Source organism: Rattus norvegicus, chromosome 2 (genome assembly GCF_036323735.1).
Source record: "Rattus norvegicus strain BN/NHsdMcwi chromosome 2, GRCr8, whole genome shotgun sequence".
Lineage (NCBI taxonomy): Eukaryota > Metazoa > Chordata > Mammalia > Rodentia > Muridae > Rattus > Rattus norvegicus.
In genome coordinates, this window is record NC_086020.1 from 46,243,133 (window position 1) to 46,269,693 (window position 26,561).

Consider the following 26,561-nt stretch of genomic DNA (forward strand, 5'->3'; position numbering starts at 1 on the left):
ATCTGAACAACATCAGAAAGTCATTAAACTACACGAGACTGTCTTAAAAGAGGAACAAAGGGCTAAAGATGGCACAGCAGTTAGGAGCAGGTTGCTTTCCCCAAGAACCAAGGCTGGGTTCCCAGAATCACATCAGATGGTTCCCGATTACTAACTCCAGCTGCAGGGAATCAATGCCCTCCTGTGGCCTGTGTGGATACTCGCACTCACACCCACACACCGCCATATACATATATATATAATTGGAAAATAATAAAACTAAATATTTAAAATTTCTTCTTAAAAATAAGCTAATAAATACTAGAATAAATAGTTGCACCTACTAATGAAAGTAGACGCTTAGTTGCTGGACTGCGTATCAAGAAGGCTTCTAGGATACAAAGGAAACACGACTGAGAGCAAATGTGGGATGGCGCAGGGCCAGAGCTGACCCGAGTGTGGGAATCCTTCATAACGACGAGCTTACCTGCATTTGTCGGAGTGGTCCAGCTAACTGCTCTGTTAATTTGGGCATCTCACTAGACTATGATAAAGAAAAAGAAAACAAAATATGAAAACTCAAACTTAAGTACTATTTGCTTGCCAAAATGAAGTCAAGTTTTTCTATTCATTCATACCAAATTACAAGATTACAATCATTAGCATTTGGAATTTCTAATCAACTACTGGTTTTCATACACAAACCCACTCTTGCCATAATTATTATCACATTTCAGAAGTATTACATTGCTAATTTTGAAAAGTGTGCTGTCCAGGCAGTACAAATGGAAAAGGGAGGAAAGCACGTACTGTAGCTAGCAGTGAAGCGTCGTCAGCGTTTAATCCTAGTTTATGCATGAGTTTAGCTTCTAGGAAAGTTGGTACAAAGTGAAAATGTACGGTGAATACTTAAATACTGTCCTTAATCTTATATTTCTCAATGTTAATCAAATATATAATTCAAATTTTAATTGGAATTAGTACTTTTTTTTGTTTTTGCTATATAGCTCAGACTAGTCTTGAACTCAGAAATTCACTTGCCTCTGTCTCTTGAGTGTTGGGATTATAAAAGCATATGCACCATGTCTGTCTGACTTTCAATACTTTTAATATCATTTTTCTCAGTAGTAGAATTTGTTAATCTCTAACTTAGATAACAATTTAATCTATCGTTATAACCAGTTGACTTCTGTGTTGGGTTATTTCTGTTAAAGAGAGAAAATATGTGTCAGGATTTAAAAAAAAAAAGACATCACCATAATAAAGTGTGTTCAGGAAGGACTGTGAGGATTTAAAATAACGCCATGTGTGTCCATGCGCATGCCACACATGAACAAACGCTAGAAGATGTCCTGCAAGTGTCATGTAGGCCCTCACATTCAATCCTGCCTTGTTAGCAACAGCATCTCTGTCCAAGGGTTAGCTAGGCTAGCTGTCCTGTAAGGTTCCTGAGTTTGCTGTCCCCCCTTTCGATTCCTATGGCTGCTAGGAACTCAGGCACTTGAACTACTGGTCCGGCTGAAAGGTTACTATTTGAAAGGCAACCACAGACTAGTTGGGTCAGCATCTGCATTAGTCTGTAGGGCTTCGTTTCAATTCAGTGGATGGCTGTGTGAGCACTTTACATAAGACATCACAAACCAGGTTCCCTGTTTATTCCTGTGAAAACCAAAGCCGATCAACAGAACTGGTCATCAGCAAAACTATGCGGAGTGAATGTTAACAAATGCTACTGACAGCATCCCTGATGAGCAAGTCACTGATCGATCACCTATCTATCTTCAGGGCAGCACAAGTAGAAGGCACTGGTCCTGATCTGAGCACAGGTGGTGCTCCCTGAATGTGTGCATTCGCTTCTTCACTTTCATTTGGGCATCAACTGAAATTTCACACTGGGAAGACTTTATTCCTACTCATTAAAGCGAGAACCTGAAGCATCAGGTATTTCTACCCAGCTGTTCAACTTCGTCATTCTCCCACGCACAAGCCATGAGAGCGAGAGTTTCTGCTGCATCTCCAAGGTCTAGATCTATGCATTATAAACACTGGTGCTTAATAAATTTTTGTGGATACTGATTTTCATATTTGAAAGATTTAATATTCAAAATTCCTTTAATGTTACAGAAAAATGGTAGTATTTTAGAAACATTTTAAAATAGAAGTTAGTGTGTCAAGCACATATCATCTATCATATCAAATTTTTTATTATATTCTTTTTGGCTTAATGATGTGGCATATAAATAAGTCTTATTATTAATAAATGTCCACTATGTGATTTAACCAAAACTGATGTATGAGTAAATAAAGCACACCATATTAACTCACATTCTCTTGAAACACAAAACAGCTTAGCAGTGCGGTCGCCTGTTCTGAAGAAAGGTCATTGAAGAGCCCATTAAACATCATCTCTGTTAGAAGGAGCTCGTCAGCACTAAAGAGAGTGAATTTCACAATGTCAACACGTATCTTTAACAGGCGGTTATTAACAAATGGCATAATCTAATCATGAGGAAAGGCCTATGAGCATAACCAAGATTTGTAACAGAAATGGTAACCCTTTCTGTCTGTCAGTATGTAAACAGCAGACACCAGACAGACACTTTACCATATCCAAATGCACATATCCATTCAAGGAGCCATTTTTTTCATGCTTATTTTGTTGGTGCAAAGAACTCTAATTTTTTAATTTCTAATCACTTAGAATGTAATAAGAATTCTGTGTTTAATAACAAAACAGTAGAAAATATTGTATTAGAAATTATAACTAGAATGCACTGTAAGACTCACTCTGTGCTTCAATTGTTTTTCATCTGACGTTGCAAGTCAGTGTGGCCAAGGCAGGCGAGCACTGCTCGCCAACGGTCAGTCACTGAACGGGAAGAGCTCTCGCTCTGGCGGGCAGCATCTGGAGTGGCTGCACTGCGGTCAGAGTACGTTCTGTCTGGAGTACAGTGTGAGCTCCGTAGTCTAGGTGATCATCTGTGTCACCCGACAGTACTCTGAGGCCACGGCCATGCGATGTAACTAAGGATCACCTTCATATCTGGACTTACATTACAGGATAAGATATTTCCTATGGCAACTGCTCAGCAAGGTTTTCAGGGTTTTGTTTTTATCATCTTTTCAACATTTGACTACATATAAAGTATTATGGAAACTTTGATATACAAGTCAAAAAAACATGAAAATCTATTGTTTCAAGTAATACTTTCAGAAAATAAGATGCTTCCAGTTTTACCCCCAAAACTCTAAGTTCCTTCTCTTCAACAATTAATTCAATGAGTAAGAATCTTATATTTCTACTTTGTTCCCTTAAATATTTTTTTGTTTTTAAGTTGGTTAAGAATCTCATAAATTACTCTCTATCTATTAAGGATTTACTAGATCCATTCAGTAATTATTAGAACATTTACTCATAATGAGATAAAATTTTCTGTATATTTAAGAATATTTTATTTGTGAACGAATAAAGATGCAAACTGCTAATCTATCACTATAACTTCAAAGTAAATAAAAAATTAGATCTGGGTCTAATAAAGGTAAACTGGGCCCTAAGCTGAACAAAAGCAGACAACAACAGAAATGAGGCAAGACTACCTCAAGGAAATAGAAATAGTGGGTGAGGAAGAAGAGCAGTAGCCAAGGCCACACCAGTGACCTAAGGACTGCTCTAAAGGAAGTGTAGGAGGTTGGTTGTATATGAACCTGCCAGGCCAACAGGCAGACTGCAGAGACACACAGCAAGATTCAGAAGGCAGTGGAAAACAGAGAGAAGGACCCTACAGCATGTGGGGTCATGGTCATACCAAGCAAAGGGAACGGTATCTGTGGGAGTTGGAAGAGTCAAGAGGGAAGGCAAGAACATTAGAAATTCTGGAATTTATTCTAAATAAACAGGGAATCATTGAAAAACTTTTACCAAATAGAACAATGTGACAAAACCTATACTTTGGAAGGTGTATTAGTATGTCTGTCATCCTTGCACAGGGGCAAGGACATTCCTGTGTTCCTATGTTCCTTAGTACATGTGCAGCCAAAGTGAGCACGGAAACAACTTGATAGCAGTCCACAAAACACGTAGTGACTCTCAAGACACAATGAACAATTAAAAGAGGGCAGTGCAATTATCTGGGTAGGAAAAAGAAAGCTCATGAGTCAGGGGTAGGCTTTAGAAAGACAGAAGGAAAACAAAGACAGGATTCCAGACTGACTTAGAGCTTTTACAACATTTGAAAAAAAGTAATGTACTTTGATACATTGTTACTTTTATAAATAGAAACATATCAGGATAAAGTTGATACTCGTTGTTCTGAGATGAAATCAGGCTGTATACTTGAGTTCTACGTTTACCATCAACTCTAGGTACTATCTCTTTAAGGGAGCCTTTAGTATATGGACCATCACTTACATCGTGGTGCCTGCTCTACCTCTAGAGTAGGAAAGCTAAAGCACAGCACACGCTGAAGAGGACGAATCAAATCCAACAAGAAGGCTTTACCTGGCCTGCTAACCAACCAAATGCATAGTCTGTGTATTTAAAAGGAAGACTAGACCTAAAATTCTGGGTTTGAGCTTCTCTGGTTGGGGAACTTAGCATCATGCCATCTGTAACAGTGAGCTGTAACAAAGGGCTGTCTTGCTTCGTCTCCATCACTTCGGTAGTTTCTAGTGCTGACACAGATAAAAAGCAACAACAAGCCTGTCCCAGAAATGCTCCAAACCAAACCATTTCCTAAGTCTGTGATTCTCTGAGGACATTTCAAAAAAAGTTTCAAAACTATCTTCTATGCACTGAGAATGATGGCCACCACTACATGGACAAAACCAGATACACTGTCAGGAAGAATACTGCAGCTCATGGGCCACCAGCCTATGCCTTTCAAATGGGGGACAGCGTCAGGCTAGCTTCTGAAGCAGGAAACACTTGTCATGACGGGAAAACAATGGATGGATTTTAAAGATGGACTGAAAAAGAAAAAAACTGTTTTCCTTTCTGTATCATCTTCTACAATTGCATTGCCATACACAGTCTGCCCCTGTATATGTGACAACTTCAATGTTAACAATACACATTTTAAAAATCAGTTTCCTAGTCTTGAGTAATCATTTCAAGTGCCCAATCATCACCCATGGCTAATGACAACACAAGACAGTGAAGGCCCAGAGCACTTTAACCACAGAAGGGAGTTCTATGGGACAGCTGCTACTTTCCTATCAGGAGATGGAATTTTGTTTTCTACTTGACTTTAGGAGCATTTGTAACTAGATGTAACCAAAAGATTGATTCTACTGCAGTAGAATCTGAGCTAAATTAAAAAACACCATCAGAAAACAACTTCCACCTCATGCTAGAGTCCTAAGTCTCCATGTGAGTAGGGTCATCACTCTGAGTTGGTCATGCCATGGAGATGACCAAACTGACCCACCTGGAGAGGGAGAAAGGGAAAGAGAAGGGGAGAATAGGGAGGGAGAAAGACCTATCTATTCAAATACTACTCACTTTATCAAGTCTGCTAGGGTTTTACTTAATGACTATCTCATTGCAACTAGGGCCCATGAGTGGGTTGAGGTGGGGTGTATGTGTATCCTGAGCCAGAACCATGTGACCAAACCATTCCTGAACTGCTAACTCAGAAAACAAAACAAAACAAAACAAAACAAACAAACAAACAAACAAACCCAGCTGTCCTCTAGTACCCATGCGGTGTCAGTCCTAGGTAATCCCAAGGAAACCAACTCCCTGGAGTGTTCAAGAGCTTTAAACCTCCACACATACATTAGTCATGTCTGATTACTCACAGCACTAAGACAATATAGATGCTACTTGACCAACTGTACTATACATACTGTGCAGGGAGTAGAGATGAAGAAAAAGGACTGTATGTATGCTGTACTGTGCATTTACTGTTTTCAACATAATTTCCTTTCTACAAATGAGTTCCATCTGTGGAGACAAAATAGAGCTGACTCTGTTTCCAAAGTTAAGCTGCAGCCTTAATATGCCATTGTGGTGTCTTATGTCTTACTCTTACCCCAAACTTGAATGAAATGTGCTCAGTCTCTTGTGTTCCTCCTTATATATATGAATTATGGTCATTAGAGTTAAGTGTCAAGGCAGAACATTTTCAAAGGATTAAAAAAAACAGGGTGAGGGGGTTGGGAATTTAGCTCAGTGGTACAGCGCTTGCCTAGCAAGCACAAGGCCCTGGGTTCGGTCCCCAGCTCCGAAAAAAAAAGAAAAAAAAAAAAAAAAACAAACAAACAAACAAACAAAAAAACAACAACAACAACAAAAAAACCAGGGTGATATATAAACTAAGATGTAATAAATACAAATTATATAGGAAGAATCTCAACACACAAGAAAATGTGTTTGATAGAAAACATAGCAATAGGGTACCTTCACAGCAGCTGTTTTCTAGCAAGTGCTGTCCGTGTAAACTACAGAACGTAATTTCAAAGTCTCAGCAGAGGCCATTTTACCTGCTTATCTCACAAGCCACCCGTCCTTTCATCTCTATGACATCAGAAGATGTAGCAAAACCCAGCCTTCTTAGAACACGCTTACGACATTTGAGTTCATCCATTTGCAGAACAGTTCTTGCTTTCTTCAGTTCTCTCTTTGCAGACTTAATATCTATTGCAATCTAGGGCATGTAAAGCAGACAGTTAACAACTGAACAGTGTCATGTGGTTTGGATAAACAACAGCGTCCCACATAAAAGCAGTTTATTTAGTAAGGTCGCCTTAGTCATATCCTTCATTGACACTTGAAGACAGCTGAGTGTGTGGATGCTGCAGGAGCTTAGATGCAATTCCAGGAGAGGAAGGATGTGCCTGAAAAGTTCTCAAACATGAGTCGAAACGTTAGATATGTAGAAACGCAAAATGCCCTCGTTAAAGACGATCTATTATTTAATATGCAGAAATGAATAACTAAAATAAAGTGTACCTCTAGGTTTAATTGAATGAGTTTTTAAATCAGATAATCAGTAAATATTACATATTTTCCAACTGGTTCTGTAAGAATAAGAAAGCAATCATTTTCTGAAATGGATTATTTAAATTCAGGAAAAAAACCCAAAGAAAAGTTTAGGAATTAAAAAGAATTATTTGAAATATTAAGGTACAACGAAGGAGAAACAATAAAGGTGTTGAACAGTTCTGTCTATTCAGGTTACTGGTGAGCCCGACTTCAAGAGTTCCATCACTCTCCCTGCTCTTCAGCAAGGGTGGGGAGGCTCAGTAGCAGAGCCCCTGCTTAGTGTGCACAAGCAAGGCCTCCAATCCAATCCCCAGCACAGGATAGTCATTTAATAATTGTTACCAAGGGTAACAATATCAAACCTGCATTTTACTACTGACAAAACTGAGACGGGATACTACATACCAGCTCCTGAGTCATAATGTTGACTTCTATGCTAGACTGCAGTATGTGAACTGGCAAGACTATCAGGCCTTCAGAAAAAGAATGTCCTAGGATTTCTTTGACTGAAATGCTTACATAATAGAGCCAATAACTGTGGCAAACACTGCAAGAGGCATAAAGCATAAGTTAGAACAAAGCCCAGGTAAGATGGTTTTCTAGCATAATGGTGAAACCACACTGCACACTGACTGAAATAAACCTGCTACTAATCCCAGTGCCTCTCCTTCCTGGGGCTCCACACTTGAGCTACCCTGAATCTCTGTTGTGCTCTGCTGCCCTAAGTTTCCTGGAAAATCCTGACTTACTGGCAATGGCTGTCAGGCTCCAGCACTTATAATTTATCTAAAAGACAGCTAGACATTTGCACTTCAGAAAATAAAAACAGGATAAGAAAATAACATATTTAATGAAATACATAGAACCCTACTATAAAAATTATTTCCGGGAGCTGGGAAGTTGGCTGGGTGATAAGGACTCATTGCTCTTGCACACATGCACCATGACTCCAATTCTAGGGGAGCCACACCCTCTTCAAGCCTGCTCCAGCACCAGGCATGAATGTGATACACACACATACAGGTAAAACACACATGGAAGAAAGAAAAAGCTTTGAAATAATCTGTTTCTACCATACCTGTGCCTTTTTTTCACAAAGGGTATACACAGTTTCCAGATTAGGATCATTGTGAAGTGGGTGCGAGTACATTCGATGCTCAAAAGCCTCTACTTTCTGAATGACTTTTTTCAGTCCTTGATCTTGAATGCCCATATCATCGATAGGATCTAACAACGGAACACCATCGGGAAACCGCTTTTGAACTTCCTGAAATAAAATACACAAAATTCATTAATAAGGTCATATTAAACCACTTTCCCTTTGTGTTCATTTTCACTATGTCTAAGGCCACAAAAAGGACTCTACGTATATTTTTCCCACAGCTGGCGAGCAATTTTCCATGGCATTTGTTTTCGAAAATTCCGCTTTGGGGAACATGGGACAGGATAAGCCAGGGCCTTTCTCTGCTGCACAGTTTATGGTTTGACATCTTCCTGCCTCAACCCCCTGAGTTATAAACACCACCCGACTGGAACATTCCTGTTCAGTTGCTATGTACAACTTAATGCCAGCTGAATATATTACAATTCTCTAATATATCTAGCATTTCATAGCATGACCCATTAGTTTTGGGTTTGGCATGACTTACCAATACTACTACTGAATGTTTAACTTGGTGTAACACCTTGCCACCTTATGTAACTATCTTATGTATTTCATATCATTTATGTGGAAAATTCAATTTTTACATGATTTTGGGCATTTCTAGCCAGGGTACTACTGAGTCAGAAATTAAACTTTAAAAAAGACTCCTTTTGCTAACTTTTGTTACATGATTACATAAGATCCTGAGTTCAAAGAAGGTGTGGCCCATGGTTTCTCTATCCACCAATAGGAGAAGCCAGTGTTGGGAACTCTAAAAGTCAACTAGAGTCTGAATAGTAGGGCTGACCCAGCATGGACTGGCCGTGGGTAGGGCTGACCCAGCATGGACTAGCCGTGGGTAGGGCTGACCCAGCATGGACTAGCCGTGGGTAGGGCTGACCCAGCATGGACTGGCCGTGGGTAGGGCTGACCCAGCATGGACTGGCTGTGGGTAGGGCTGACCCAGCATGGACTGGCCGTGGGTAGGGCTGACCCAGCATGGACTGGCCGTGGGGTAAACAGAGCTGTGCGGATTAACTGAGTGAGGTGCTGTGCACTTGTCGTCCTAGCTCCTTGGGATGCCCATGCATAGTGATTACTTGAGCTTAAGAGTCTGAGACCAACTTGGACAACACAATGAGGTCTTATCTCAGAAAAAGAAGCAAAGAGTTAGTAACCGTTCTTCACCATCTCAGAGACAGCTGCATCTTCTGCCACAGCGTCATCCATGAGACAGGGCAGTGAAGGTCATTCTGAGAGCTTTCATCTCTGCTGCACCCTGTACTGACCTCAACAACATGGTCTACATGTTCCAGTATAGGTCCTGCCTATCCTCCAGGCACAGTTAAGGCCTGAGAATGAGAACCTGTCATCTACTGAAGCCTATGCCCATCTTCCCAACACTCTGAGAACAGCAAACTGGGAGACGCTGGTGTCTTCACTGTTATAGTGTAGACCAGGACCCATTTCAAGTGTGGGGCAAAAAGAGCTGTCATCATCTCTGCCCCCTCTGCTGAGGCCCCACATTTGAGATGGGCATAAACCAGTACAAGTATGGTAACTCAGTTATCAGCAACACCTTCTGCACCACCAACTGCTTAGACCCCCATGACCAAGGTCAACCATGACAACTTGGGTATCATGGAAGGACCCCATGACACGATTCACGCCATCACTGCCACTCAGAAGACTGTGGATGGCCCCTCTGGAAAGCTGTGGGGCTACCCAGCTTTTAGTATCACTGCACCCACTGCTGCTGCCAAAGCTAGGGAAGGGCCATTCCAAACTGAGTGGGAAGCTCACGGGATGGCCTTTGGTGTTCCTGCCTGCAACATGTCCACTGTGGATCTGACAAGCCACCAGGAGAAAGCTGCCAAGTGCGATGACATCAAGAAGGTGGTAGAGCAAGCACTGAAGGTCCACTAAAGGGCATTCTGGGCTGTGATGAGAAGCAAGTTGTTTTCTGCAATTTAAATAGTGATGCCCACTCTTGCGTCCTTGATGATGGGCTGGCACTGCTCTCAATGACAACTCTGTAAAGCTCACTTCCTTATGTGACAACACATGGCTACAGCAATAGTGGTGAACCTCAAGGAGTTAAAGAGCCTTGGATTACCCATCCCAGCAAGGACAGAGAGGAAGAAAGCCCTTTTAGCTGCTGAGGAGTCCTGAGGAGTCCCTCACCCTACTCAGCCCCCAACTGAGCATCTCTCCTCAGGGCCCGCAGAAAAAGGGGAGGGGCTTAGGAAGCCCTACTCTCTTAAATATGGTTAATAACTCAATGTCATCCCTCCACTTCCCCCAACCCGACTACAGAATAAAAACCAAAACTGCAAAGGGTTTAAATTACCAGCAACTTACCAGATGTTTGCTCTATTCAAAGAGGGAAATATGTCAGAGCAAAGTCATATAATTTTATTCATGAGCTTAACCAATCCTTTTTTTTTTAAAGATTTATTTATTTTTATTTATATTAGTACACTGTAGGCTGTCTTCAGACACACCAGAAGAGGGCATCACATCCCATTACAGATGGTTGTGAGCCACCATGTGGTTGCTGGGAATTGAACCCAGGTCCTCTGGAAGAGCAGTCAGGGCTCTTAACCATTGAGCCATCTCTCCAGCCCGCCAATCCTTCTTTTTAAGAAAATGGATTATATAGGTCTAAGTATAAAGACAAAGAAATACTATTCCCCACCTTCCCAACAGACCCCAAAGGTTCCTCTGTGTAGCCCTGTCTCTGGTTGTCCTTGAACTCAAACTGAGAGATCTACCTTCTTAGCGCTGGGTATACCACCACTGCCAGGCTAAAATTTTAGTTCTGAAGTTTTCAAATGTACAGTGAGAAGCAAAAGAGGACTCTTTGGTCCTCAAGTGAAGAGGTTCTTCTAGCCAGCTCATCTGCAACTCTTCCTGTCTTTTGAACAGGTGACTGATGAGATCAAGGGGAAACCAGTCTGTCTGATGCGTTCAGACAAACCGAGACAATGTGAAGCTCCTGCTGAAGTTAACATCTGACTGAACACGGGCTACAGTAGGATGTTTCCGTACTCAAGTAAAGCCAGGTAGCTAGCAATTTACCTCAATAAAAAATTCATTCCAATTTAAAGTCTAAACAGAAAAACAATCGTGACATTTTCCTGAAGAACAAAGTTAATCGCTTTCCCCAGACAACGGCAGCACTTGTGCTAACTGAAAAATAATCAAGTACATATCTGCTCATAGCTATGGCACTGTTTTGAATTATTAGAAAAAAATTATTGGAGCAGTGTATTTAATTTCCCTTCCAATTTATTTGCTAATGGACTGTTAGTGTACACTGTTATTAGTGTATTAGGAGTACTTTTTTTTAGAACAGTACTTAGCATCTCCATAAACATTTTAAAAAAATTCTCAAGAGAAGCACTAATTTTAGGAAGCCTATGGACCACAACTTGAAAGTTTGTACCCCACAATCTAGAGAGATGGTTTGTCATTTAAGAGCATTTATTGTTGAGGATCCAGGTTCAATTCCTAGTGCCACATGATGACTCACAGCCATCCAGCTCTCCAGGTTCCAGGATATACAACCCTCTCCTCTGACACCGGCTGCAGGATGTGTGCATACATATAGGGAAAATACTCAGAAAAAAAAAGAAATCTTTTCAAAGAGCCCAACTCTAAAATGAAAGCAATCTACTTACCACTATTTTCTCATATTCTAGGGAATATTCTCTCTATAGTATTGTACAGTAAGTGCTATTCAACTATTTTAACCAACTTTTTCATGTTTATGAATCAGAAAATCCTATTTATCATAGCACAGTGAAGGTTAACAGTGCAGTTTTATGAGTCTCCCTTCAGTAATACACACTGTTGCTGTACTCAGAACAGATCTACGAGTTCTGCTCTGATTCACTATTATGTGTTTGTAGTTTTTTCTGAAATACATGTAAAAGCATTTCAATCATCTCTGGATAAATCCTATTTGTATAAAATTTCTATCTAGGTTCTAAGTGGACATTTATACCTGTATGGATTTTAGGACACTCTGTCTGTTGTCCACGGGGCGGAGGTCTTTTGGAATGTAGAGTCTAACAGTGCTGATGGCAGACAGGAGATGCACCAAAACCGGAACAACCTACAAAATACAACAGGAGGATTAAATCCCACATGTCCAAACTTGCATCCACGGAAGAAAGCAGCACTTTCAGTATGTCACAGGTATAAATAATCCTTGTAGACCAACTACTTCCCACAAAGCCTAGCAAATCTAAAGAGTCACACAAAAGGTTAAGGAGTCAGGGAAGGAGCAGGCAAGCTCCAGACAGAGTGGAATGAGATGAAGAAAAAAGCACGTGAAGAGAAGGCAGTACAGCCAAGAAGACTGAAATCTGTGTGAAATTATTCAGTTCTCTTTGTTGTTATTTCCCTGGTTCTAATTTGATAAAGAAAAACTGAGCAGCTCTCACAAACCCCTGCAGAGACTTGAGGTGATTTCAACGTTAAGACACCTGGAACCCTCTAGTTCAGAAAGCGTGCTTTATGTTTAGTCCAGCATGGTCACAGCACAGTGACGGAGACTAAGATGTGAAGATGAAAAGGCAGACGAACCTGCATCTCCCCCTTCTCATCCGGCTTTGCTGGCTTTGCTGCCTCTGTGGCGGAGTTTTTCAGGCTTTCCTTGCTACAGCGCAGGAGCACTTCCACCACATACAAGGGATCCAGTTCGCCAGAATTGGGCTAGAGAGGCAGGATGGAGCGAAGTGCATTAACTCTGGGTGTACACAGGGCTTATTTTCTCAGAACATACATGACTGCAAGGCAGCCCAGTAAATGTTTACTTCATAAAATGTTGTCTCTATATCCTTCAGAGTGGTCTAGCCAATGGTAAAGTACGGCTACTTATTAATTCTAACATAATATCATGACCATGATCACCAGTGACATCAAATATCAAGTTTCTACTGAGCAGTGTGTAATAAAATTATGCCAAAATTAAAAAAATCACAAAATCAGTTGTATCAAAAACTAAATCTATTTCTCTCCCTAAGAAGCAACACGCAAGACACTCCCTACTGCTTACATGATTCCATGGGACATCACACCACGTGACGGTGCATCTAGTCCTTTTACGTCCTCGAAGATAAGATCACCTAACATCCTCAGATGCAACCACATCTGACTGTCTGCTTTTAGGCTGCTTTGAGACAAGGTCTTGCTCTATAGTTTCAGCTGGCCTTGAACTATTTATTCACCCAATGACGGGCTTTTTCATTAAAATTCTTTTTCATACACTATATTTTGACCATTTTCTTTCCCCTCTAACTCTACCAGATTCTCTACTCCTACCCACCTCCCTAATTCTAACTTCATGTTCATTCTCCCTCCCCAATAAAAAAATCAAAACGAACACTCAGACCGCAGCACTAAGCCACTGCGTAAGGTTTAATCACATCTTCTGGGACTGATGTATTTAGTTTTCAGTAAAGAATTTCTTCTCACTTCTAATAAAATAAGGGTTTTTTTTAATATAAACTAAATAAAAGGAAAGCTCGTCGGAAGGTATACGACATGATTGCTGGGCTCTATCCAGAGCATTTCTAAAAAGATGACATAACAATTACAATAATAAAATATCTATAATCTACTTCTGCAAATAACTACCAATACCTTAACAAAAGTAACACATATTTTGAAATACAAATCAGAAGCACAATCACTAGATCAATGTCTCCAAACAAGGCAAACTTCATCTCCAGTATTTTCAGTCAAGAAGGAAAATTAGCTTTTCCTCATCATTGATATTCAAAAAAGTTTCAAAGTTAAAACCAACTATCATTTTCTCCTGAGACTGTCATATTTTCAAAATGGAAAACAAACAACATGTTTAAGTAGAATGTAGTCTACGATCTGGAGAATGGGTTAATTGAAAGTGTGAGAGTACACAGTATACCCAGACAAAAGAATCTGCTGAAACTGTGAGTGGGACGGGAACATGGCCCATGGGGTAAGTGTCTGATGAGCAAGTCTGAAGACCTGAGTTCTACCTTGACAACCCCAAGTGGAAGAACCAACTCCCAAAAGCTGTCCACTGCGTATGTACAGTGGCAAGTGTGTGTGAGCATGCACATACTATATGCATAGTAATGCAAAGTGTGTGCACTCATACACACTATTATGCAAATGGTGTAAAAGGCACAAAATCAATGTATATATTGAGGTAATATTTCAAAAGTAATAAAATGTATTTCACAGTCTTAGTCATCAGAAGAACACATACAGATTGGTCGAAAACAGATTCTTGATCAATTGAAATAGAAAATTACTGTGTTCTACTCAAGTCTTCATTCTATCTTTGTCCAGAATTCTCAATATTTAGTGTGGCACTTTTATATATAGGCTAAAGATTAAGAGAGGCAAATAATATTTTTAGAACTTTGTGTACTGAGAAGTTAAAGATATAATTAGATTAGGTATAATTTTTTTCTTTCTTAAAAATGCAAGATCTTACTTTTCCTACAGCCCTGACATTGGTAGCATGGCAGTACAGGAAAGAAACCACGAAAGACAGCCATTTAAGAGGACTATCTCAAAAAATCGCCCAGTCACAAAAATCACTAAAAATCAGTAACGACAGCAAATAATTGTGTTATCTCAGCCAAAACTACTACTTCCCTTCATCCCTCTTCCCAGCTCACTGTGACAGAAATTTCAATGCAAGGCCCAAATTACAGGAGGGCTCCCTTCCTTGTGACCCACTGTGGAGGGATCACTTTCAGGAGCTAAACTCTTCAGTTTTAGTCAGCAGCAATTCTCATGCTTCTCCTAGTTGCCCGTGGTTGAGACTGAGCACTGAGATAGTGATACTAAATTACAGTAGTTCTCTTGGCCCGGCCCCCAGTGGCTGCCACAGGTCTCCCTAGGGCATAGGGCTACTACCGTCCAGGATGACTATGGATAGATTCAATGCCCAGTTCTCATCCTACTCCAGAAACAAGGCCAAATGGTGGTGGGCATTGGACAGAATTTGTATACAGTAGCTATTATACTGCTTCGAATTCCTGTTATCTGCTTACTTCTGTCTTCTAAACAAATGAGCACAAGATTTCATATCCACAAACCCTGAAAATGTAGTAAACTGGAAAATGGGATGAGTTTAACAATACTTCAAAAGGAGTCCTATAAATTAGTGATTGCTAATAAAGATAATTTAATGAAGGGTGAGTGTGAAAGACCTTAACTATTTTCGACAACAAATAGCTTTTAACACTACAAGGTGCATCTCAAGGCTTCATTCTTAATGACCCCATACTTACCTGGAACAGAGAAGTTAGTCAATCATTTTAAAAGCAAACTCTCCATTTTAAAGATAAAACCAGATGTGGAGATGCAGTTACCATGGCTTGAGATTACTTACTAGCCTAACGAAGAATGCCCACTGCAACTAAAATAAATAAATACTACTACTACATGGCTGACATTTCAAGATCAGTCACTCTTCCAAAAAATTAACCAGATATTTTATTTCATAAACAATAATTATTCCAAATTACTCATATAAATATCTGCCAATTTTCCTTTATTAATGGCTCCATTATAAAAGAATCTTAATAAATGGATATCTCCTTTAAATTCAAACAGCAGAAACTAATTTTTTTTCCAACACTCAAACTGGAAATGCAGGAAAAAGAAACAAAAGCGTGGTCTCATGAAAGGAGACTCTATTGTTGGCAAATCCGAGTCCCTGCAGAGCTGCAGCTTACCTTGACGTTTGACTTTTTTGAGAAGTTCACCACTACTCCCCAGCCGAAATCATCACCTTCATTCTTCACCTGACAATAAAACAAGCAGACAAAACTTGTGTTTATATTCAAAGTGCAATTGGAGCCTTCTAAACCTACATTACAGGCTAATAAGACTTTAACATTTCCCTAGTGTTTAAAAGATCACAAGGAAGTGAATTAATTTTACAGTAAAACAAAAACAAAACAAAAAACCAACACTAGATTTCATTGGTTGGTCCCCAGGAATCTCTTAATGACAAACATATGCTAAAGAGAACACTATTTGTTCTGAGAATATTAAGTATTTATATCTACTGATTGGAGACTTAAAATGGGCTCACTTTTAGATACCATTTCAAAATTAGAAAGCTGAGATGTGTTGACTAAAAGGCTTCATGGAAACTCCTATGTGGGGACAAAGTGAAATGTCAGATCCTGCTCACCTCCCGTAGCAGGAAGCACTTTACCAACATAAGCAAGTCTTTCATCAAAATATTTAATATCCTCTAAAGTACGAGTACCTGATATAGAACCATGGCATACCTTTACTAAACGGCCTGGTTGTAGAAAGGGTAAGCAGTATTTTGGCTTATGAATATATTCTTCAATCTCTTTTCCCAGCTTGGCAAGTTGCTGTCTAATCTTGTAATAGATGACCACATTTTCTTCATTGGGAATTACTATTTTATTATACTGTTCTTCCGAGTTCTTTACCTCTGTAAATAAAGCACAGGTCACAATGCTATCAAAACTACTATGTACCTCACCTAAATTAAAACCAAGACCACTTTTCTACTAGGAATCTACAGACCCAAGCCAATTACTGAATGATGTAAGGAGGACTGTGTCTCCTCTACCTTCCCTCTATTATAAGGGTATTTTCTCTGTCTCCCTATAGGCATGCACCATCCTCTGTGCTAACCTACTGCCTATGTGTCTACTCCCAACTGGCCTTCATCCAGTGTGAACTCCCTCCCTACAGCATGCCATTACGCTTGATCTAGTGTTAGCTGTTGTTTCTCTGGCAATCTATGCATTGCACTTGTTGCCATTATATAGTTCCAAAACTTTGTATGAACACAAACGTTCAGTTTGTGGATGTGCAACCACAGTGGCTCTTCAGCTATTTGTCCACAGTGCTACTACAAATAGTCATGAAAAGCCTTTGTCTGAACATATTTTAACTCAGCCATGAGTGGAGCTGCTGGGTCATAAGGTAATTTTCCTAAAAAACTTTTAAATGATTTTTCTATAGTAACATACCCTTTGGTTGTTTACCTTTTGTTAAAAAATACTAATCCAGTGGCTGTGTAAAACAGTTTTGAATTGCACCTCTTAGCAATGACACTCAACATCCTATTGATGTACTTTGGCCATGTGTATATGGCTTGTTCTTAGTTTACTTATTTACAAATTTTGCAGAACTGGGAAGTGACCCCAGGATCTTGCACATGCTAGAAAAGTATCTGCCCACTAAGCCCCACCCCCAGCCCATTTGCCCATTTTAAACTGAACTGTCTTTTGTTGAGTCCTAAGAGTTGATTACACATTACAGATCTACATTTTTTTACTAGAGTGTTTGCAAATATTTATCCTATTTCTACCTACTCCATAGTTTCAAAATCAAGTTTTTACTTTTGTTGAAATCTAATTCATTCACACAGGTATTTGTTCCTATTTTCTGTATTATTGCTAAGACATCAATGGCAAATGTGAAGAGATCTGTGCCTGTGCTAGCTATGCTGTCTTGAGTTTCCTAATATGACTTCATTGTGGACTTGTCTTTTCCTTTCCCTCCTTTTCTTTCTCTCTCTCTCTCTTTCTTTTGTTCATTTTTTGTTTTTCAAGACAGGGTTTCTCTATGTAGCCCTAGCTGTCCTAGAACTCTGTACACAAGGCTGGCCTGAACTCAGAGATCCATCTGCATCTGCCTCCCAAATGCAGGAATTTTACTCCTGCTCCAACACTGACCGGTTTTGCCCCACTTCGGATTAATACTGAACTCCTATTTAACCTGTAATGCTTCCTAATTTTGAGAATTAAAGAAAAGATAAAACGTCAGTATACATAACCCATAAATCTTTCCTAGAGACTAACTGAAACAACATATAGATATTCCCAACTGAGAGTGTAACACAGTAACCAAGAAGAATGCTGCAACTGCATTATCGGTTTATTATCTTAACACTTGCACAGACGAGTTATTCCGTACGACTGCTGATCTTCTGTATCCCTGTCACCTTTTAATGAACCATTTCACTACTCACAGAAACTGAATTTAATTCACTAAGAAGAATACTATCTGTCATGGCACACATAATAGAAGTAGATTATCAGAAAAACAAAACAACTGACAGTTTACAGGAGTTACAGAGTTAGGTCAGTGGCTAAGTGCTTGTTATGCAAGCTTGGGGACCTCAGCTTAAATCTTGGGTACCCATGGCAGGCACTTCTGTAACTCCAGTGTTACAGGGTGGATCCTGGGGGCTTGTTGGTCAGCCAGGTTAGCTTAAACAGACAAATCTTATTTAAAAAATAAGGTAGGGACAGAAAGATGACTCAGCAGATAAAGATATGTGCTACTAATTCTGATGCACCCAACTTCAATTCCCCACATGGTGGACCCACATAACGGGGGTGAAAATTGACTCCTGAAAGTTGTTCTGACTTGTAGATGTATACCAGGGCATGTGTGGCCTATTCCCAAAATAAAGTAATGAACACTAGTGGCGGGCTAAAGAGAATGTTCCATGAACCAGACGTGTGTTCTACAAGCAGAATGATCTCTAGCGTCCACATAAAAACCTAGGGATGGCTGCTCATGCCAATAACCATTGATACGTGAGAGAAACAGAAGGTCACCAGGGCATGGTGGCCCCCAGCATAGCAAAAAATATGATCCAGGTTCAGTGAAAGGCCATCTCAAGGGACTGAGGCAGAGTGCTAGGAGGAGGAAACCGGATGCCCCACCCCTGGACTCCACATATGCACATATATACAAACATACACAACACCAAAAACAAGAAGGGTGCACACCCCGGAGGAAGACACTCAGTGTGGAGTTCCAGCTCCCACATGCACGCACCCACACACTTACATCACACCCACAAAGTTAAATCTGCAGGAGGGTACTAGACCAACAGAAGCCATCAAGTGGTTTATACACGCAGACACTAAGAAAACAGAGGCGAACGCTGTAAAACAGTGGCTGTGTCTGTACAGCTGTCTGTGTATTAAGAATCAGATATTTTGAAATTGCTCAATTCAAACCCAGATTAGAGCACTGTTATTTTTTTTAATGATTCACAAGGTTAGAGCAGTCTTTGTGTGCATGTGTTTCAAAGTCAGAGGCAGATGTGTCTTCCTCTATCCCTTTCCACTTTATTTTCTAAAGATGTGTTTATTTATTTACTTTATTTCTATGAGCACACTGTAGCTGTCTTCAGACACACCAGAGGATGGCATCGGATCCCATGACAGATGGTTGTAAGCCACCATGTGGTTGCTGGGAACTGAACTCAGGACTCTGGAAGGAAGAGCAGGCAGTGCTTAACCACTGAGCCGGCTCTCCAGCTCTCCACTTCACATTTTAAGACATGGATTCTTAGTGAATGGAGGTCACCAATTAGTTAGACTTGTTAGGCAGGAACATCAGGGATCAGCTGTCTGTCATTCCATCAGTACCAAGGCTGTGACCATGCATCCTACTAACATGAGACCACACAGATTTAAAACAAACAGAATATGGATCCAGGAAGTGAATTAAGGCCCGCACGTGCTCGGCAGGCACTTTACTTACTGTGCCATCTTCCTAGCCTGTCACAGCACTCTTGTGAGACATCATTTTACAAATCACATTTTATACTGAACTTTTTGTCACATGATTATTCCAGGATATAAAATATGTATTTTTTTTTAAAATAACAAATTATACAATGGTTGAACCAACTAGAAAAAAACTATTTTGTCAGAACTGTCTATACTTATTTTGAATGTTCCAGTCTATAAATGTTCTAGATGACAATTCTACATTCTTTAACTTAATGGCCAAGATTTGCTTTATCAGACAAAAAACAAAAACAAACAAACAAAAAACAGTGCTCAAACCACCAAACAAGACAGTTACTCTGTTGCTAAGTCTCGTTAAAGAAAGGAAATTTTGTACTTACTTTCTACAACTCCTGGAATTGCTCTATAATGCTGAAACTGGTAGAAGGATTTTTCAAGCATGTACTCGGGATTAATTTCTTCTACTCTTAGTAAGTTCAAAACCATGTTGTACGTTAGATGGAAAGCACTATTCAGAGGATCAGCTGAGCCCTAAAAGAAAAAGCATGACAACTTTGCACATCTCTAAAATAAACTCACACAAGACTTTATACAAATTCTTTTCTTTGAAGCAAAGTGACAAAATGGTTAATATCTCTAAAAGTATAAAGGGAATAAAATCCCAGACAGTGGTGGTGCATGCCTTTAACCACAGCACTGGGGAGGCAGAGGCAGGAAGCTCTCTGAGTTCAAGGTCAGCCTGGTCTACAAAGAGAGTTCCAAGACAGCCAAGACTACACAGAGAGACCCTGTCTTCCAAAAACAAAACAAAAACCAATAGGGATATAGTGGTTCAAAGACTACAAACTATGCTTAACTCTCTTTCCTTCCAAGCACAAGGAGGGATTGCTTTTTTGGTCTCCAAGTGGGTGGGAACAAGTGTATGAGAGAATGAGATGTCACGTTCTGACCAAGCATTTGACTGCTGATAGAGAGGGCTCTATGCGCCTTCCTGGAACAGCGACGGCCAATGTACCAGCTGGCTGCTCTCTGAAGGATGCTGAGCAGGGTCTGTCCTAACAACTTGTGAGGAGAACAAAGCGAGCAGGCCAGAGAGAAACCTTAGTTGCTAAGGTTAGGCTAGTGAGTGCAGCATAGCCTAGCCTGCAGTGACCAAATTACTAATATTTCAGAGTGAGATCTGGATGAAAACAATACACTGGAACTGTGTGTCATCAAGCTGCTAATATAGCTCCCCCATTACAAACCTGTCTCTATACTTTGGTAATTACTTTCCACCAAAGTGTGGCTGTCACCAAAGAAGAGACAGGTTAATGACTAGACACTAAAAATATTTGTCATTAAATATAATAAATCTTGTTGTAGATTTTTTTTTTTTTTTTACTGTAGAAAACTATTAGCTTGCACCAATTTGGCTTTCATCCAAAATATTGTCCCAATATCTAAGCTCACACCCTGTAACAGTGACTCTTCAGAATAATTTTTTCTGGATAAAAATACTTTGCAAGTGTGAAAGTCGTTGCACAGTCATACAAGAGTCATCACAAGTTTTTAAATTGTTTCCTCAGTTCCTTAACCCATTTCCATCCACAGGCTGCACTTTCTCCTTTCTTAGTCACTGTCTCTACTTGTAGTCCATGCCTAACTTAAAAGGATTGCTTCTAACCCATCTTTCCTCACGAAGGCTGCCAGGATTTTCACATCACATGAAAGTGAGTGAAAGGTCAGATCCTGAGAAGGTGCACACTGACACACAGGTGAGTGCAGGCCACACAGCTCTAAACGGCAGGACGAACTGAGTAAACGCTGTTAGACCTCTCGGGGGCCAACTACTGGGACTTCAGAATTATAAATGTATGCAGACATATTTGTGATGAGAGTAGAACTTTTACTCAAGTTTTAAATGAAGATGTTCCTAAAGACTGAAAAGGAAAACAGAGCTATCCGCTGCGAGGACAATGATGATGTTTCTAAACTCTGACTTTATCTATTTCATTTAAAAATAAGGCCCCAAGCAGGTGAACTTAGAAAGCCCAGATTCATGGACAAGAGTGTGCTTTAAGACTCACTTGACAGGTCCCATAGCAAGGAAAGGGACTAAGTTCCAATTTAGGAGTTACTTCTGCTTCATTCCTTTGTTTAAGTCAACTACTGCAGATGGTTTCCTCAGTGCACTTACTTACATTAGTATTTCTGTCATGAGTGCTATCATTCTCATGAAATGGTTCTTCAGACCTAACTATTCCTAAATATAATTCCATTATGATTCATGACTTTGTTTACCAATAAGAGATGACAAGTAATTCCTCTACATACAAATACTAAAATTAATCATATACTTTAAAACAAATTTTGTATTTTCTTCTCATAAACTAGATAAAAAGCTGCTGAAGCCAAGAAGTTCTTTGAAGGCCAGTTATGACAACACACACCTGTTGTAATCTAGTCTCCGGAGATGGAAACAAGAGGGCCAGGACAAGTTCAAAGCCAGCCCAAGAGCTACATAGTAAGCTTGAAGGTGACTAGACCTCATTAGACTCTGACTTAAAAAAAAAAAAAAAAAAATCAGACAAATGAAAATCCCAGGTTATTCAAAACTCAAGAGTTAGTAGAATGAGTGCCACCGGGCAAAGATGTTTGCCACCAAACCGGAAGACCTAATTTCAACCCTGGAATCCACATGGTAGGAAAGAAGTGAGTTGTGACTCACTCCCCTCCCACAAATGGTGCTTAAAAAAATAAATTAAAAAAAAAAAATTAAGGCACAGGGAAAGGCTCCTTTGCAATAAAGATGAAGAATTTAGGGTATGACTAGGATGCTTGTAATTAGAGAGGGTGAACTAAAGGTCACTAATAAATTAATGTTTTGGACCGTCTACCCTTACAAGGACACAGACAGTCATCACCCAAAGTAGTGGCATCACGCACTCTCCCTCCCATCCCATCGGTAAGGGCTGAGTTGCCCACAGAGATAGAAAGTACAGAGTACTAAATCTGGACGCTAAGTTTGTCCCCCTGCCCTTTCTGGAGACTAAGCAGCCATGACATCTGCGGGGGTTGCAGGTGAAACCATATACATAATCAGCTTCTTCTAACTCCCTACGCCCAGAGAGCTACAGACTATCAACTCACCTTGAAAGGTAGACCAGCCAATAAAACTAACTTAAAGTCATCACTGTAGACAGTATCTGTGTGTCTCTATGGATGTGGCACCTGTCAATAATAAATCTGATGGCCTAGAGCTTAGGCGGGAAATAGGAGTGGGACACCCAGGCGGCAGAAAGGAATCTGGGAGAGTACAAGGTAAAACATTCTCTGGGCAAGATGTGACAAGACAGATGCTTGGCTCCTGAGCGCAAGTAACCAGCTACTGTGGTAGAACAGATTAGAATAAATGGATTGTTTTAAGTTATGATCTAGTCTGAGAAGAGCCTAGCTATGTGGCCAAGGTATCTGTAAATATATTTTCTGAGTCTTATTTCTGGGAGCATGGGGCTAAGAGAAAAAAATCGGACCTAACTTTTACAAGTGACTGACATGTATTCCTAGACTCCTTGATAAAAGAACAGCCTCTTACCTTAAGCAGTTGTTTTCCAATTGTTGGGCTCATCTTTTCATCGACCATAAGAATCACAATCCCTCTGTCATCCATCCCCCTCCTTCCTGCACGACCAGACATCTGGATGTACTCACCTGAGGAAATCTGAATGCGACATTTTCAAGTTTAGGAGAAAATCTGGTTAAAAATATATATCCTGATATTTTCTCTTATTGTAGAATTTACACATTTCAAGAAATTATTGAAAACATGAACTTTTGAGAAGCAAAGATGAAAAATTTGTGAAAATCTTATGAAACAAAGTTTAGTTCTCACCTGACTTAACTCTGCATTAAACCAATAACTGTCAACTTTTAATAGCCAGTTACCAGTTACCAAGAAATACTAGCTAAATTCATAGGCATACAAAATACCTCTTAGCTATATATTATGAAAAAAAAAATCAAAACTTAAGAGTGTTAACTACAAACCAAATCCAACAGCTGTAACTTCTTAGTTACACAATAGCTTCTTAATCTTCAAAATTAAATTAACATGAAATTGGCCCTTGCTGGAGAACAGTACAAGTCTTGGTAGGTTTCTCTAGGGGCTAGCAGATTCACTGTCAATAAGACCAGTCTAGTGGAGAAACGGTTAGTCAGGCTTTTCGTATTACAAAGGTAAAAAACTGAGAGGTCACAATAACGGCATTCTACGCCCTGGGTTGCCCACCAGAGGCAGGTGCAGAAGCATCTTATGCGGCAGCACCAGGCTAGCCGAACACCCGCCACCATTCCTCCACGTGCTGTGTACTTCTCCTCCTCTGAAGGAAGTGCAGATGTCTGCTGGTTTTTCTGTTCTAAACTTCTGACTGAGGAATAGTCATGAAGCACTTTTTAGGGGTTTGATATTATTGTAGGAAACTTCACTAAGCTGAAAAAAAAATCATTAATTTTGAGAAAAGTTTAGGTAAAGAGCTATTTATTTTTTTCCAAAAAGCAAAACAGTGAATCTTGGGATCAGCCTGTGCTCACACGACACAGTGCTTCTGTTGCTTTGTTCTCATTCCTATCCATGCTCCCCTGCCTGCCTGACAACACTCCTCCACCACTGTTCTGTCGCCTACTTTAAGGACTATCGTCTCAAAAAGACTTCTCCATGGACTTCTGCTCTTTAAAATGGAAAAAAAAAAAAAAGGGCTTAGGTACTTGTTTGTGCATTTACCTCAGCATACGTCTGTGCCCCATGTGTATAACACAGTGCCCACAGAGGTCAGGAGAGGGTATCAGACTTTTGGAACTGGAGTCACAGACAGCTGCTAGCCCACACGGGTGCTGAGGGTTAAACAGCAGCCATACTAGTAACTGCTGAACCATCTCTCCACCGGGCCTGTCATCTGCTCTTATGCTGTATCTTTCCTACAGTATTTCATAGGATAGACAGACAGACGTCAACCTGGTAATTACTTTTGTGTTTGAGGTAGGGCCTCCCTGTGTATCCCTGTATGACCTAGAGCTCACTGGTAACAGACTAGATTTTCAGATTAGGGAAATTCCACTTACATTTGAAGCTCTTAAACATTTGGAGCTAAAATTCTCAATGATGTGAGCCAAAGTCATGTGAGATAAAATAAAGATTAGTTATTATTTTAAAATACAAATAATTACTTACCCATCTAAAATCCTTCCCATCATATTTACGGGCATTTGTAAATAAAACAGTTCTAGCTGGCATGTTAATTCCCATAGCAAAAGTCTCTGTGGCAAATAAGGCCTAAATAAATAAGCAATTATATAAATAATTAATGGATTTTAAGGTAAAAACTTAATTTTCAAGTATAAATAAAACCAGTATTAATTTTTAAACTTAGTTCTTTAAGAGGTTCTATAAAAATAAGATGAAATCTGAATTTATTACAATATTTTATAGATGAAACTATTAAGTAATATTTTTCTTTATATCTATGAAACTTTTTAATTCAGGGAAATTAGTCTTTTATACATTCCAGTTCAAGCAAATGGAGAGAACACATCTGGACTAGTGAACAAGGATGAGGCAATGGGGTATCTTTCTATACACAGTCCATTTTCCTGGCTTTTCACTAATAATGAACAAGTTTTGAAGATCACGTCACAATTACATTCCAGGGCACAGACCCAGTGACTAATGGATTCTAAAGACTTTATCAACAAAAACGGTTTAAGCATACAAAGTTATATGTCAATAAAGTATTAAATATTCATCAATAGAAAAGGTAAATACTTCATCAACTCACAAGAATACTAGTTATTAGAAAATGGACCATACATATGGCAAAAGAACATAACGTTTTCATTTGCCAAAGTCACATGATATTTGAATGTATGCTAGTGAACATTTCTAGGAAATAATGAGGCAAGATGAACTTTCACCTTTTACTTAATTTACAACTACTTTTCTTGAGTTCAACAGCATACAATAAGCCCTCATACTTTTGGAAAATGGTCCAATAATCATTAAGCTTAGCAAACTTTATCATCTGTAGAAGAACATCAACAAGGGCTTACTAGGATCTGGGTGTAAATACCAACTAACACTTCATTAAAGTATTAAAGCTTTTCTTTTAAATAGTCTTCCCAAGGCTGAGGCCAACTCCATGTCTACTAATAAAACAGCACATTCTACAAGACTATACTACAGTCAGGTGATGCCATTTACACAAACACTAAATAATTTTTCTATTTATCCCCCCAAGGTATAACACTGATACAGCATTATATGAAAGGTCAAGTTCATTACCTAAAGCATTCCATGCAACCTTCCTAAGGCATTACATATGAACTAAGTTTTAGGAAGAGAAAAATAAATCATAAACTAGCAGACATGAGATGATGGCTTCCACCCATAATCCTACCATATAACAAGCAAAGCAGAGAGACTGCTGTTGGAGAAAGGCCTGGGCTCAGAGTAAGACACTGACTCAGAAAAAAACACACAACACAAATGGAATGGGTGTTTGACCCACCACCCATTCCAGCAATCTGTCGATAGGGAACGGGTGGTGGGTCAAACACAGCAAGACCCTGGGTTCAGCCTTCAGCACTGTAAAATCAAACACACAACAAACTGGCCTATACACAATGCTCACTAGAACTTTCACACCATTCAGACAACACAACTTTGAGACATAAAAAAATAAGAAAAACAAGACAATACCTTTATCAATCCTTCAGAAAAGAGAATCTCTATAGTTTCCTTTAAAATAGGAAGCAAACCACCATGGTGAATACCAATCCCCCGTTTCAAAAGTGGAAGTACATGTTCAACCTGTAATTTTGGAAAAACGTTTATGTTATAAGGAAAAAAGAATTTAAAATGTTA

At 39.6% G+C, this 26,561-nt stretch overlaps 1 protein-coding gene across 1 annotated transcript in view; it reads right to left on the minus strand.

Annotated features, from left to right (window-relative positions):
• Mtrex (Mtr4 exosome RNA helicase) overlaps positions 1-26,561 on the minus strand; it is a 60,300-nt gene that overhangs the window by 9,605 nt on the left and 24,134 nt on the right. The window contains exons 13-24 of the mRNA NM_001034093.1: positions 26,397-26,507; positions 24,873-24,974; positions 23,241-23,366; positions 20,044-20,194; positions 16,418-16,590; positions 15,854-15,922; positions 12,702-12,830; positions 12,118-12,228; positions 8,043-8,231; positions 6,463-6,626; positions 2,305-2,410; positions 467-523 (exon numbers count right to left, since the gene is read on the minus strand). Of these exons, the coding sequence (NP_001029265.1) occupies positions 467-523; positions 2,305-2,410; positions 6,463-6,626; positions 8,043-8,231; positions 12,118-12,228; positions 12,702-12,830; positions 15,854-15,922; positions 16,418-16,590; positions 20,044-20,194; positions 23,241-23,366; positions 24,873-24,974; positions 26,397-26,507 (1,488 nt within the window). The remainder of the gene's footprint in view (positions 1-466; positions 524-2,304; positions 2,411-6,462; positions 6,627-8,042; positions 8,232-12,117; positions 12,229-12,701; positions 12,831-15,853; positions 15,923-16,417; positions 16,591-20,043; positions 20,195-23,240; positions 23,367-24,872; positions 24,975-26,396; positions 26,508-26,561) is intronic.